The sequence below is a fragment of the Myotis nattereri genome, assembly GCF_964212035.1.
Source record: "Myotis nattereri genome assembly, chromosome: 3".
Taxonomy (NCBI): Eukaryota; Metazoa; Chordata; class Mammalia; order Chiroptera; family Vespertilionidae; genus Myotis; species Myotis nattereri.
Window position 1 is genome coordinate 56812569 of NC_138077.1, and position 14571 is coordinate 56827139.

The 14571-nt window shown below is 53.4% G+C and overlaps 1 protein-coding gene across 2 annotated transcripts in view; it reads left to right on the top strand.

The window, feature by feature from the left end:
• The window catches only part of MYLK (myosin light chain kinase), a gene marked incomplete at its 5' end in the record, with an annotated part of 113526 nt that overhangs the window by 43509 nt on the left and 55446 nt on the right, over positions 1-14571 (top strand). The window contains 2 exons of one of the 2 annotated variants that reach the window (XM_081085427.1): positions 620-736; positions 8812-8898. In XM_081085427.1, the coding sequence (XP_080941553.1) occupies positions 620-736; positions 8812-8898 (204 nt within the window). Of the gene's footprint in view, positions 1-619; positions 737-985; positions 1178-8811; positions 8899-14571 lie in introns of those variants that run through there. The other variant, XM_081085426.1, reaches the window with a different exon arrangement.

Below are 14571 nucleotides of genomic sequence, written 5' to 3' on the forward strand. Positions count from 1 at the left end.
TCCGCTCTCTGAGGTGACCAGAAGGCCCAGCACTGAAGGGGGGCAGCTCCAAAGTGCCCCTCAATTCAGATACCGTCCCTGAAAAGCCAGCTCCAGGCTCCCAGGCAGATCTCCCCACAGGCCAGTGCCCTGCTGGACAGGGACTCCTGCCCTCCCCCACCCACCCCTCTGTTCAGAACCCCTATTTCTAAGATGCATTCCCAGAATCGCTGCTGTAAACTGCGCAAGCTCCCTCAGCGGCCACTGTTCCTCACACAGGTCTGTAATCACCTGCGCCGGCTACTGCTTATCTCTGGGTGAAGTCCCAGAAGTCCCAGGTGCGCGGCCTGTGTTGATGGCAGAGACTATTTCTTTCCCTTCTTCTGTACCTTCTTTTTTTTTTTTTTTTAATGTCCTCATAAAAGAACTCTCTAGTATGTTTGGGGATCAGTTATTTGGGATCTGAGTTAGAAAGTGCCCTGGCTTTACCCGAGCTAGGGGTTGGTTCCCCCGGGCCTCTGACTTCTGGGCTCCCTGAGGCTGCCCATGTGAATAACACTTGCCTCCTGGGCTCCAGGTTCCAGGGCAGGTATTGGGCCCATACCTGGTCCACTCAACCGTTCTTCCTCTTCCTTTCCAGGCTCCCTCTGCTCCGTCTCCATCGAGAAGGCACTGCCAGAGGACAGAGGCTTATACAAGTGTGTAGCCAAGAATGGCGCCGGCCAGGCCGAGTGCTCCTGCCAAGTCACGGTGGACGGTAGGTGGTGCCCACCCGTCGCCATCACGCAATCCCACCTCCCACACGCCCTCCTCCCACCGCACCTGAGCAGGACGGCACCAAGGCTGCCGTCACCATCCAAGGCATTCCTTTTGTGGGTGTCACGTCACCTTTTGCAAAAACACAACAGGAAGGAAAGGGGGAGGCCTGCTTGAGGGTCCTGTGTGGCCTCAGCCCCACTCCTGGCTGGGAGGAGGAGGGGCTCACCTTGCTGCCACCTCTCCCCAGTCTTGGCCCCACCCCCAGAACCTTGCTGAACAGGGAAGCGGGCACAGGGCAAGAGGAGTAAAGACACACCCACAGGAAAGTGACTGCAGAGGATTTTATAAGCCGCCACAAACAAGTGCCCGGTGCTGGCAGGACAGCCCGTGAGGAGTAGGGAGCAGAGCGGGGTCCCCGTGGGGAGGCTGCGTGGAGAAGGTGAGTCGGGCTGTGACTCTCCGGAGGGACAGGGCTGCCTCTGCAGGAAGGAAAAGGCACTGGTAGCACTGCAGAGGGAGGGGAGGAGATGTGGGGCCAGGGAGGCCTGCCAGGTCTGCGTGGAGTTTCCCCGATGAAGGGGCCAGACCAGCTGTGAGGAGCTGCATTGGTCCTAAAGGAATGCAGGCGGTACATTTGTGACTTTGTTTCTCCTTCTGTGTACGGTTTAGAACTAAAGACTCGGAAGCGGAACAGACCTGTGATGGTTCAGGCTGCCACCTCCTCTTATAGACTAGAAAACTGAGACCAGTCAGAGAGGGACGGCGTCCTGCGTGAGCTTCCCTGGCCCCGTGGGGCCGGCCAGGGCCGGAAGCCCACTCGAGACTCAGTCCCGTACTCTTTCTTTTTGTTATTTGCTTGGAACTGTTTAAAAACGTAGTTAGAAGAAAAACAATTTCTTGCCCTTGAAATGCTGGTTAGTAACCTTTCGTGGCACTGTTCAGACTAGTGTCCAGAGAAGGCGTCTGGGAGACCAGCTTGGCTGCTTTGAATGCTGAGTGTGAGCATTTGGACTGGGAAATTCCAACCCATTTCATTGTCGGTCCTTAAGATGTAGAGTTTTTGTCCCCATTCTGGATTTTATCATCTGCTTTCCTGGTCACAAAAGCTGAGACCTATGATACATAATGAATGGGAGAGAAGAAAAAAGAGTCTTAAAAAGAAAAATCTTTTTAAAATTACACACAATTAAATTGTCAACACAAATTAAACCGTCCACCGCCAACAGGAAAGCTGAAGTTGCCAAATATTGTGCATCTCCCTAGTGTTCTGTGGATGTCTTTGCCACGGGGGCTCTGAGTCTAAGGAAACAGATTGGATGGGTTAAGGTGTGTAGTCAGTTGCAAGAGGCCTTGGAGCACATGTTTTGAGGCTCTGAGTCGGAGTTGCTGTTCGTGGTTAGTTACTCCCAGGTGTGACCTGGACTGTCACCCACCCAGGTAGATACTGCTTCTTTCTAGACAGGTGCTGTAGTTTTAAAAAAAAATAGTGGTTCCGGTACCTTGACCCTAGAACAGTGGTTCTCAACCTTCTGGCCCTTTAAATACAGTTCCTCATGTTGTGACCCAACCATAAAATTATTTTCCTTGCTACTTCATAACTGTAATGTTGCTACTGTTATGAATCGTAATGTAAATATCTGATATGCAGGATGGTCTTAGGCGACCCCTGTGAAAGGGTTGTTTGACTGCCAACGGGGTCGCGACCCACAGGTTGAGAACTGCTGCCCTAGAAGCTTGTTCCTCGAAGCTCCACTGCTCACATGGGACCCATGCTGGTTCCAGCCACTGTGTAAGGCAGCTCAGCCTGCTAATGAGATTATCTGCCTGGGGACTCCCTCTTTGGGTCCTATTTACACTGCTAGCTGAGGCAGGGCCGTAGTTCATTCTCCTTATCTGCAAAACGTCAGCACCTTTTCTAGAAACAGCAAGTGGTTTCTTTTTAAAACCAAACTTTGTTTTCAAAATAAAATTTCCTTTTCCCCTACAAGATGCATTTGGGGATTCTTTTCTTTTTAAAAAGTTTTGGGGGATCCATTTTGCAACTTATGGGGCATTTTTGCCCATACATTGGTCTCCTTCTAATTCATTCTCTTGCTCTCTCCATTAATCTTGATGACCTTCATTATGTATCTCTGGTTCCTGCAAGGAGGCTGCCACAGGATTTGGCCTCAGGCTGCAGATTGGGAGTTGGGTCTTTGAAAAGGGCAAAGAGAGGGACCTGAGGAAGATCAGCCCAGATACAGGACTAACTCAGCTGCTTGGGTTTGGTTTTGTTTTGTTTTGACAAAGAGACAAAGGGCAGCCCCCTTGACGTGCACGGGCTTCCCTTGTTGCTGTACTTGGAGATATGTTAGTGTCCTGCGTGCAGGTGGGCTTCTGGCCACATGTAGCTTCATGTTTCCATCAAGTGCAACCTCTGGGAAATAGTCAAGGACTGCAGTCCGCTTACCTGCCCCGCTGTGCTCCAGTGGGCTGCATAGGTTTCCTGTCCTTGGTCTGTCTCCTGATCTTCTCAGCCCCCCTCTGCCCCAGGCAACAGCCCTAACTGAGAGAGCCCACTGGGTCCATGCACCCTTTGAAGTTTTGGGCACAGTTTTGTGTTTGTGGATGAGAGCATTTTTGGAAGAGAGGATCCATAGTTTTACACCAGATTCTCAAAACGAGTCACGAATTAAAATGCACTGGAGAACGACTTGCCACGTGAGGTAACCGTGACTGAATTGTCAGGCCCAGTCACTGTGGAGTCTCTCTCATCGGCAGCTGCTGCCTGATCTCTGGAGAGGACCGCCCTGCATTCCTCCCAAGGGGCAGTGAGGTCCCTCTGCACGAGGATGGAGAACTGCTGACGTCAGGCAGGCTGCCCCCTGCCGCCCAGCAGTGCCCCGCTCCCGACAGCCCTGTCACTCACGCAGCCGGTGCCAAACACCATTAAGACTATACATCTGTGGCCAATGTAATGATATAGTTTAAGGCCTCATAAAATGACTTTGGCTCACTGGCTGTTCCGTATTAACCACACTACTGCTTCCCTCTCATAAGGGAAAGGGGGGTAGTCTTTATGAGGCAGCAGCTCTGGCTGTTTTAGTCATGCTCCGAGTCTTTTCTCAAAGAAAAAGGGTGCTGGTGCTCTTGTGCGCTTTCTTGATTGTGGTCACACTGCCCTTCCTTCTGAGTGCAGCTGAAGGCAAGTGTCAGCTTGTACCACAGAAGGACAAGGAAGCCCGCAGTGGGTGAGGACTTGCCAGAAAACTCACCCAGGAGGAGAAAAGGCTGACCTTCCAGGCCCGACGTGTACATTTTTAGTTTATGCGTTAGGAGGGCAGTGTCTTTCTCACTGAGAAAACCGGGGCTCCGCGAGAGTCAGCAGCCTTCCCCGGTCACAAAGGCCGCCTGCAGGAGGTGCCGCGTCTCTGGGTGGTTCTGATCTCGACACACACCCTTCGAGCCACCCAGCACAGGGAGTCACAAAGGAGTTACCCTGGCAGGACTTGAACCTGGGTATGCCTGGTTCTGAAGCCTGCACATTTCCAAATAAAGCTGGTGTTTTCGTAGGTCAAAAACACTTGAATATTGGTGATGGTATAGTGTAACGTGGACCAAGCATATCATGCACTTAGCGTATGGCCTTCTGTCTAGTGCGGTGGTCGGCAAACTGCGGCTCGCGAGCCACATGCGGCTCTTTGGCCCCTTGAGTGTGGCTCTTCCACAAAATACCGACTTCTGCACATGGGCCACGAAGTTTCAATCGCACTGTACATGCGCGCCCACATGTGGTATTTTGTGGAAGAGCCACACTCAAGGGGCCAAAGAGCCTCCTGTGGCTCGCGAGCCGCAATTTGCCGACCACTGGTCTAGTGGATAGGATGGCAGTGTCCACTCTCCAGTAACAGCCCTCCCTGTCGTGTAGTGCTTTGCACATGTGGCCTGAGTGACCCATTACCTCTTATTCTGGCCCAGGTGAGAGGTGAGGAAACAAAGCTCTTCTGTAAGCCAGAATCCCAAGACAGGAGTCAGAGGACCCCTCAGTACCCTGCCCGGCTAAGGGCTTCATAACCAGGGAGACTTGTGCACGTGTTGGTAGGAGGTAACGTTCCCGTGGGCACCCACACTATCTCTCATCCAACAAATGTGTGGGTGCCCACTCTGTGCCAAGCACTGCTCCAGGAGCTGAGGCTGAAAGCAGTGAGCAAAACAGAAGTTTCTACTCTCAGGGACTTGACATTCTACTGAGGGGGAGACAGTAATGAGGATGAACAGATATGTCATAAACTCTCAGGCAATGTCACGTGTTTGGAAAAAGCAAAGTGGGGTAATGGGAGTAGGGGAGGCTGCTGTGGGGAGGATGATTGCCAGGCCTCTCAGGAAGTGACATTTGAACAGAGACCTGAAGGATGGGAGAGAAGGAGTGTAAGAGGCAGAGGTAATGGTGAGAGCAAAGCCCTGAGGTGAGACTATGCCTGAGTTATTCCCAGAAGAATAAGGAGGCAGATGGCTGAGCCTGAACAAGGGGCAGAGTGGCAGGAAATGAGGTTGAGGAGGACAAGCGACCAGATTTGCCAGGCCATGTAGGCTGAACAAGGAAACTGGATTTTATTCTAAGTGAGGGACAACGCTGAACATCTAAAGGATCTCTCAGGTGGCCATGTGGTGACCAGACTCAAAGGGGGTAAGAGAGAGAGCAGGAAGACCCCCTGGGAGTGGCTGAAATGGTCCAGGCAGGAGACAGTGGCAGGTTAGGCTCTGTGGGAGAAGTGGGAAGTGATCAGATTCATCCTCTATGTGCTGGTAGGGCTGATAGGATTGGCTGATGAACTGGAAATGGAGAGAAAGGGAAGTCAAAGGCAACGTTTAGTGTTTGTGGGGAGCATGTGCGGATCAGAAATTAGAATGCAGGGGCTGGGGGAACAAGCAAGAGTTCCCTGCGTGTGCAGCCTAAGGTACCCATAAGACATCCAGGTGGGCATGTCACATGGCATTTAGATGAATCCAGGTTGAGGGCAGAGGCCAAGATGGGAGACAGGATATGGAGAACCATGCACATAGGAGGCCATTTAATGCCCTGGGATTGAATGAGGTCCCTAAGGAGTGGCTGTGGATGGAGCCAGGAAGGAGGCAGAACCCAACATTGAGAAGTAGCGCAGGACAGAAGTCTGCGAAGGCAATGGGATGGAATGGTCCCAGTGAGAGGGACAGGAAGAAATCCAGGAGAGAGGGGTGTCCTGGAAGCCAATGGTGTCATTTTGATAAGAAAGGAGTGATGGAGATCAATGCGTCAAATGATGCTGCCAAGTAGAGTAAAATGAGCCTGGGCGTTGGCCATGGGATTTGGGAAGCTGGAGCTCATCGGTAACCACGACAAGGGGGTCTCGGGGAATGATAGTAAAAACACCTGACTTGAGGAGTATGGAGACCGAGTCTGGAGGGCTGAGTCCAGAGCTAGAGTGGAGGGGAAGGGGTGAGGCATTCTCCATATAAGGACACGTTTTCCCCTCTATATGGAGGCCCCCACCCCCGCCATCGTCCTCCCCCGTGCTTCTTCGGCACGACCAGACCAGCGAAGGACTCCGGTCCTGGGACCCAGACCTAGACATGGAGTTCCATGTCATCAGCAACTGATTAAAATAGACAGAAAATACAAGCTGCTCTTAAACTTTTATTACTATTATTTTTATCCCCTGGGCCGCTGTGTGAGCACAGCGCTGGTTTTGATTAAGCCGTGGTCCCTCCAGCCCCCTCCTCGCTGCGGTTCTCACGGAGGTCTAGTAGCCTGTGGGGCACGCACATCCCCATGGGGCGGGGGTGAGGCTGCCGAGGGAGGAGGGGCTCCGAGTCAGGGGCGGGCCTGGTTTGAAAGGGAAAACGAGCCCTCTCTTCATGGCCAGATGCAAAGATAAGGTGCAGAGAACTTCTTAAACAAGGCTCGGAGCCCATGGCAGGGGAGTGCACTCATGGTGTAAAGCCAGCGCCTGGGCTGAAGACAGATGCAGAGGCTGGAAACAGGCGATGGGGGCTGGTCAGGGAGGGCTTCCTGGAGGTGGAGAGTTCTAAAGCAGAGTTGGAAGGCAGTGAGGAGATGTGACGAACAGGAGGGGTGATTAATATGAAACGACCGTCTTTCTGCTCTCCAGAGCACTCCGTATGCATTCTTCTTTGAGCCCCGTAAACCGGGGCCTGGGGAGTGCGATGCTTTGGTTCAGGTACTTCTAACGTGCAGCCAAGCTTGAGAACCACAGAGGTGACAGATGTGTACTGAGGATTGTGCTGAAGAATGACCACTGTGTCTGGGGAAAAACCAGTGTGAGAAAATGAATTCATCCTTTTCCTGGTGCTCTGTGCTCCTCCATCCATGTCCACATGGACCCTGGGGTGTGGGCCACCCAGTGAGGAGACAGGACAGGCGCAGTGGCCGCTATAGATGGAGGGGACCCTGACTCACCGCGGGGGGCGTTTCTGCTCTTACAGAAGGTTGTAGAAGAACCAGGCAGTGAGGAGTGGAGGCGGGGGAGGGGCTGGGTGTCACGTGCTGCTGTGGAGGACTTGCTCCAGCTCCATTCCCTCAGCCCCACCCCCTGCCATGTGCTGCTTGACGCTCCACCTTATCATTCCTGCAGTTTCACGTGCGCAGCTCTGGGCCGACTCCCTGGGACCTGTGTGCCTCGTTGCCTCGGGAGCCCGGACAATGCCTGTCCCAGGCCTCCACCCCTGGGCTACCCAGCTAGTAGGGCAGGGACAGGCATGAGCTTGGGAGGGAAGCCTGGCGGGTGTGGAGGCTTTATATGGGCAGATCCACATTCTGGAGCAGGAAAGACCTAAGTGCCCTCTAGAAGGAGTAGGGCGTGCAGATGGGAGCACCAAGAATCCCCCAGCTCTGTGCTCCCCACGCCCACCCTCACAGCCCTCAGGAGAGAGCGTGTGTTAGCAGCCAGGACTGCCCGCCGGGGGCCGGACAGCAAGATGGCCTTCCTCCCTGCCAAGCCGCAGGAATGTGGCTGCTGCCTCAGCTGGAAAGTCCCCCCTCCCCCCACCCCTCTCCCCCTTTCTCCCTCGCCACCGTTTCCTCTCTTCAGGAGCAGGAAAAGGATGGACAGGAAGGGGCTCTGAGGGGAGGCTCCCTCGCAGCACGGGCCCCGAAGAGCATTCCTAGTGGGGAAAACGCTGCGGCGTAGTGATAGCCGTTGGGCCAGCTGCTGCTTATCTGAGTCCCTGGTTGGTTTCCCCTCGACTTCCTAAGGTCCAGTCTCCTCACGGCCCAGTGAGGGCCTTTTTGCCCAGCCCAGCACGATGTCCTGCTGCCCTGGCCAGGGTTCCCCTGGCATCACCCACACTGTGCACCGCTGGGAGAGGGGGCATGCGGAGAGGCCTGAGGATCTGTGCAGGCACCATGCAGCATTTCCGCTCTGCCCGGAAGGCCGCTGCCACCGCCCACCGGGTCCTCCGTGGCTCAAGGCTCAGGCCAGAGCGGGTGAGGCATGCCGGCCGCCTGCTCGGAGGTCTTGGTCTGGTTTGGAGGTTTGACTGTCAGTGTCCATCTGTGGAAGGAAGCCAAGAAATGAGAGGCTGTACGGCCTCTCCAGACTGTGAGCCCCAGGGCAGGACCCGTTCCCTCCTTCCTCTGAAAAGGAATCCTCTCCACATAGAGCAGGATTCTGGAAGCCAGAATGTTTACCCTGAGAGTCAAGACCAGTGGAGGGAAAGGATGGGAGAGGTGAGCCGAGGGCGCCGAATCCCCCCTGCTCACGTGATGCGGTGTCTGGCTGCAGGTGCCCGCTGTGGAGGGGGAAGCGTTCACCAGCTCCTGGGACAGCCTGTCCATCCACCCTGCCAGGCGGCTGCACTCTCCATCTGATTTATAAGGCCCCGGGCAGCAGGCACCGACACTCCTTCTTTGGTGCTCTTGTGGAAGAAGGCCCAGGCGCAGGCGCCCTGCTGGGCAGGCACCGAGGCCCTGGGAGCTGAACCGGGAAGGGGAGGGGGCTGTCCTTTGGTTGGGGTGGGATTTTTATTGAGATGCCGCCTCTGTTCATTTCCTTGGGCAGCTGCCGACTAACATTTGTTGTCACCTGTCTGTTCCAGATGCCCCCGCCAGTGAGAGCGCCAAGGCCCCTGAGATGAAAGCCCGGAGGCCCAGGAGCTCTCTTCCTCCTGTGCTGGGAACAGAGAGTGAGTACCTGTTCAGCTCTTCCCAGTGTCCCCAGGCCTGAGGGCCAGCCCAGGCCCTGCCTGCCCCCGACGGCCCTGGGGCTCCTGGAGACAGAGCCCGGGGCCTCTTCCCAGGCCTCCCATTTCTCCCGACCTCCCACATCCCGCGTGGAGGTGCCTGTCCACCCTCCACCTCACTCAGGTCCTTCCTCCTTCTCCCGGACTCCTGGGAGCGCTTCTCCTCACCTCTCCCAGGTGGGTCTTTCCTGCTGGCAGGTAGACCTTTCTAACCGGTGGCTCTGGCCCTACCACTCCTGGTTGGAGTGCCCAGCTGCCCGGCACACCTGCCACCCATGCACACGCACGTTCTGGCGTTGGCCTCAGCCTGCTTTGCAAGCGCTGCCCTCAGCTCCTTGACGCCTATTTTATACTCAAGCCAAACTGAGCTCCTCACTGTGCCCTGGACATCTCTGCATTTTTTCCTTTACACCTTCATTCTGCACCTCTCTCATGGGACAGGCTCCCACGGAAAAGCCACCTCATCCCTGATGGAGTCCATCCTTGCTCCAACTGAACGTCACTCTCCCCTCCTATGAGCTCCCACAGCCCTCAGCACCTCCTTTCTGCACGGACCGTCTTCTTCCCAGGGCCACGGTGATGTGTCTGGTCTCCTTCTCCCTCCTCCCCTGGGTGTTCCCCGAGGGCCACAGTCAGGCCTGCTCAGGTGGCCCTTCTGGGATGACTCCGCTGCGCCTGCTCACAGAAGGCCCCTCCGAGTGTCTGAGAATCAGGCTGTAGCTGTGCTACCCGTGGCCGAGGGGAGGAGGGTCCCCTGGGCCGCGTAGGGCTCTTCCCGCTCTGTGGGTCTCGACCTCCCACGGCCCACTTACCTAGAGGCAGAAAGTGCAGGGTCCACGGTGCTTTCACAGGCCCAACACTGTCCTAACCTCATAAAATAAGAAAAAATACACTTTAGGTCAAAGAAAATGTTTTCATTCAGAATATTAATGTGTTCGTCTTTTTACCAGTGCAGTTGGAAATATAATTCATATGTTGGTCTATTGATTTATTTTATTTTATTTTTTCCTTCGTGGAGGAAGGGGCCAGTGAAGGCAAAAGTGCCTAGTTCACAAAGTCACAATGCAGCAGCCCTGGCTTCCCCTACTGATGAATTATTGGTGTAATTTTGTTAGAACTATGCTCCGCATCCTCCAGTTTAAACAGAGGGTGTGGAATTGCTTGAACATCCCTAACACACACTTCCTACATTTAAAAAACAAACAAGATAAGCTCTTACATACCCGCACTGACAGAGGAAAGTGATTGAGCTTTATTCATTCAAGGCCGTTTCCCTATTTCCATTACAGCACAGGGCTCTGTGACTTAGTTTTACTCTTTTCAAAGCGGTGCATGTCCCCTCCTGATGATGAGCTTGCGTCCCTTACACATACTCCAGCCAGGCCATGGGCGGGGGGGGGGGGGGGGGGCGGTTGGGGGGCCTGCCCAGCCTTCAGTGTGGTGGGTCTGCCAGTTGGAATTATAATTTCTTATGAGAATTTAAGCACAGTGGGGAGCCTCAGATTACCAAGCGTGGACCTTTAATAACTTGTTGGAAGTGCATAAACAATTCTAAGAAAAACCTAGTAAAAATGGGTTAATGGTGTTATCTTGCAAAAGGATTTCTTATGCCTGTGCTCTGTTAGTTATGGGAAATGTGAGCAGAAGAGAGGCCGGATCTTAGAGCGCACCAAGTACCTGTGAGCCAGTCTGGCAGGTCACTCGCCAGCCCTGGGGCACAGCAGGAGTGCAGGAGTTTGAGCCGGGAGGTCAGCAGCCTCCTGTCCTCAGCTCTGGTCCGTCCATTCCAGCGAGGCCCTGAGGGAGGTGAGGTGGGGTCACGGGAGAGCTGGAAGGAGGAAAACAAGCTGGAGACGGAGAGCAGGCCAGCCTGGCTCCTCGCCCTGGAAGGGAGGGCTGTGGAGAACCCCGTCAAGTTGTCATCGTCCAGCTCTAGGGCAGGGGCTCACCCTGGCTGCGTGTGCGGGTCACCTGGGGAGCCTTCGAACACACCACTGCCCGGCTGCACCCCAGACTAATTAAGTCAGGAGCTCTGGTGGGTGCGGCCCAGCCCTCAGCATTTGTTTAAGCCGGTCCAGGTGGGCAGGTCAGGCTGGAAGCCAGCCGTCCCAGGAAAGCCGGGCCTGCACTGTTGGCCTTGAGAAGCCGAAGGGCTCTCCTCTGCAGCCTCCCTTAAGTTCAGCGGTTCTCAACCTGTGGGTCGCGACCCCTTTGGCGGTCGAACGACCCTTTCACAGGGGTCGCCTAAGACCATCCTGCATATCAGATATTTACATTATGATTCATAACAGTAGCAATGAAAATAATTTTATGGTTGGGTCACAACATGAGGAACTGTATTTAATGGGCCAGAAGGTTGAGAACCACTGGTTAAGTTGGACACCTCTGGGCCCTTCATGCACACCCGCCCAGTCTCCACGCTGTAGGGAGGGAGCACCATGCTCAGCTCTGCAGTGTGGAGGCTGGAAGGCTGGGTTCCTGCCCTGCAGCGGGAGCAGGAAAGGGGCTCAGTCCCCAGTGCTGCTAGGGGAGGGCGGGGCTGGCAGGAAAGGCTGCATCTCTAGAACATGCACACATCCACCAGGGATCCGCTCTGCAGACACTGCTCATCTGCTAAGGGGAATTTCCTCTGCGTCGAGAGCCTTCCTGTTAGAATTGCAGACATGTGGCTTCATGTATACCACTGGCCACTTGGAATTCCTCTGCTGCCCGTCCCCTCCCCCAACCTCCATCACCCCAGCCTGTTGCTCCTGGAGGCGCCTGAGGAGGCAGCTGCCCAGAGATAGGAAATGAAGAGGGTGTCTTAGGTCTGCACCGCAGTTCTTTTCTCTCGGGGGGGACACTTTGCATTGTTTATTAATTGCCTAAGTTCAGTATACATGCATTCTTGTTTAGACCTTTTAAACAGTATCCAAACATACCGAGTACTATGTGAACGGCCTCTTTCATCTACCCCCAATTCCACTCACCTCAGATATATCGCAATTACTGTATTCTGTGCATTTGCATTTCCATATGCAACTATATCACACGATCGGGGTGCCTCTGCAACTTGCTTTTTTTTCTCTCAGAGCACTGCCATTCCCAGGCCCAGATATCTGATTCCATGAGAAAGCCCAGAGGTTCGAGTGCCTGAGTGGCCTGGCTGTGTTGTGTGCATTTTTGTCAAAGGCTGGGAAGTGCCTGATGTAACCAGGAAATCCATCTTTCCTGCCAGTGACCGAGGGAAGGCTGAGTGGCTTTCTTGTCAAACAGACTGTGGCCAGATCCCTTCTGCAGCCCTCCCCTCCACAGCCCCTCGTTCAGTCCTGTAAGTGAGCTGTCAGGTGTGAGTGGACAGCACTCATCCATGCGGGGGCCCGAGAGCCTGGGGGAGCCCCACCGTTGCTGAGCTGGCCGGGCCCCACCCAGGGGCGGGCAAGAGGAAACTGACAAGTATAAGTTAGCCTGCCAGACACCCAGTTGCAGGTACAGGAGTGAGGAGGGGTCCTGTGGGAAGATTTCAGGGTAGGGGAGACTCTGGGCCAGGCTATGAGGGAGGAAAAGAATGTGGTTTGGTTGAAGAGGAATGATAACATTATTGGAGGGAGAGACTGCACCGATGCCATAATGAATATTGTGAGGACTCCTGACTTGGAGGATCGTTTGCTCGTCATAGAAAATAAGCATTTATTGAGCACCCGTGCCACAGGCATCTTCTTGGGTGCTCAATCTATGCCACTTCAGGCAAGTCTCACCCTACTGAGCTGTTTCCAGTTTACAAATGAGCCAAGCTGAGCCTTAGACAACTAACTTTTCCCGCCCAGGGTCTCACGGCGAGTGAGATGTGAAACTGTGAGGCCAGCCCTGCTCTACTCTCCTGCCACAGCAGTCCCCTGCGCCTTGGCATAGCCTCAGAGCCGCACTTTGTGTTGTCCGCACAGGCTGGGCAGCACTTCTGTCTGCGCTTGGGGTGCAGAGGTCTGACTGTCATTGGAGCTGGCGGGGGGAGTGGGGGTGGTGGGCGGGAATGGCATGCTTCCCTGGATCTTGAGACCTGTCAGGGTGTTTGCTGCATGCCTCTCAATGGGAATTTTTAAATAACTTTATTTGATATAATTCAAATTTGCAGAAAAGTTGCAAGAATAGTACAAGAAACATTTATATACACTTTACTTAAATTCACCAATTATTTACATTTTGTTGTATTGTTTTATCATTCTGTATGTATATATTTATATATATTTATCATTCATATATTCATACAGCTATATATTTACAATATATCTTATATAGATGATATGCATACATATTTTCCATTCATCATATAGATACACATACCATTAATGAATGAATTAGAGACATTATGCCCTTAACCTCTAAACATCTCATTGTATATCTCCTAGGACAGTGATGGCGAACCTTTTGAGCTTGGCGTGTCAGCATTTTGAAAAACCCTAACTTAACTCTGGTGCTGTGTCACATATAGAAATTTTTTGATCTTTGCAACCATAGTAAAACAAAGATTTATATTTTTGATATTTATTTTATATATTTAAATGCCATTTAACAAAGAAAAGTCAACCAAAAAAGTGAGTTCGTGTGTCACCTCTGACACGCGTGTCATAGGTTCGCCATCACTGTCCTAGGAACATAACCACATGCAGTTATTAAAATCAGGAAATTTAACATTGACCCAATGCTGCCATCTAGTCCACGTATACATTCAATTTTTGTCCATGGTCCCAATGTCTTTTACGACTGGTTTTCCCCTCCTGATGGGCATTTAATGGCAGCGCTCGGGGAGCTTCATTGACTCAGACTCCTCCAGCCCATAGCTGAGCACCTCCCCTGAGCTGAGCCGGTGTGGGCGGCAGCCTGCTCAGGCACAGGGTGTGGCCAGATAGCCTCGGGATAGAGGGCAGGGGACAAAAGTCTTGGTTTTATCACTAATTGAACCTGAGGCCTTGGTGAAAGCCCTTTGCCCCTCTGGACTTTGACCTCCTCACATGTCAAGTGGGGACTGTCTCCAACTGGTCCCAGGCTTTCCAGCTCCAACAGCAGGCCCTTCAGTGGAGTGTATTTCTAAGTGACACAGTTCAGGTGGGGTCAGCCGACTCCCCTTGGTGCCATAATGTGTGGCAGCTGAAGCCAGCGTGGGTTGTGTTACACAGCAGCGGACATGTCCTGGCAGGAAGGAGGACGTAAGCATAAGGCCCAGGTCTAGGGTGTTTGAGCTGGAAGGAGTCTGAATGGAGTTTTGTGTGAAGAAGACATCAGTGGGGCTTAAGGAAATGGTTTTAGGAAATACAGCTGAGGCCATGCCAGTGCAGGAACAGACTTGGGATGAGGCCTGTCGGTCTGTAGAGTGGCTGGTCTTTGAGAAAATAGATCGATGGGCTTCTATAGGGCACGTTTTCAACATGAGGTCAGTGCCTGGCCTGAGGCAGGGATAGAATGAGTATTTGTTTTTTCAAATCGGTTCATGAGTTTCCATGCTTTAAGGGTCCCTGCCTCCACCGTGTCTCTGGGATTTGGGGAGAGGCAGGTTGAACTCCCCTTTGTGCTCCAGGCCTGGCCTTGGCTGAGCTGCCCTCTGGCACCGGTCACTCTGGCTTCAGTCCCCACTTTGAACAC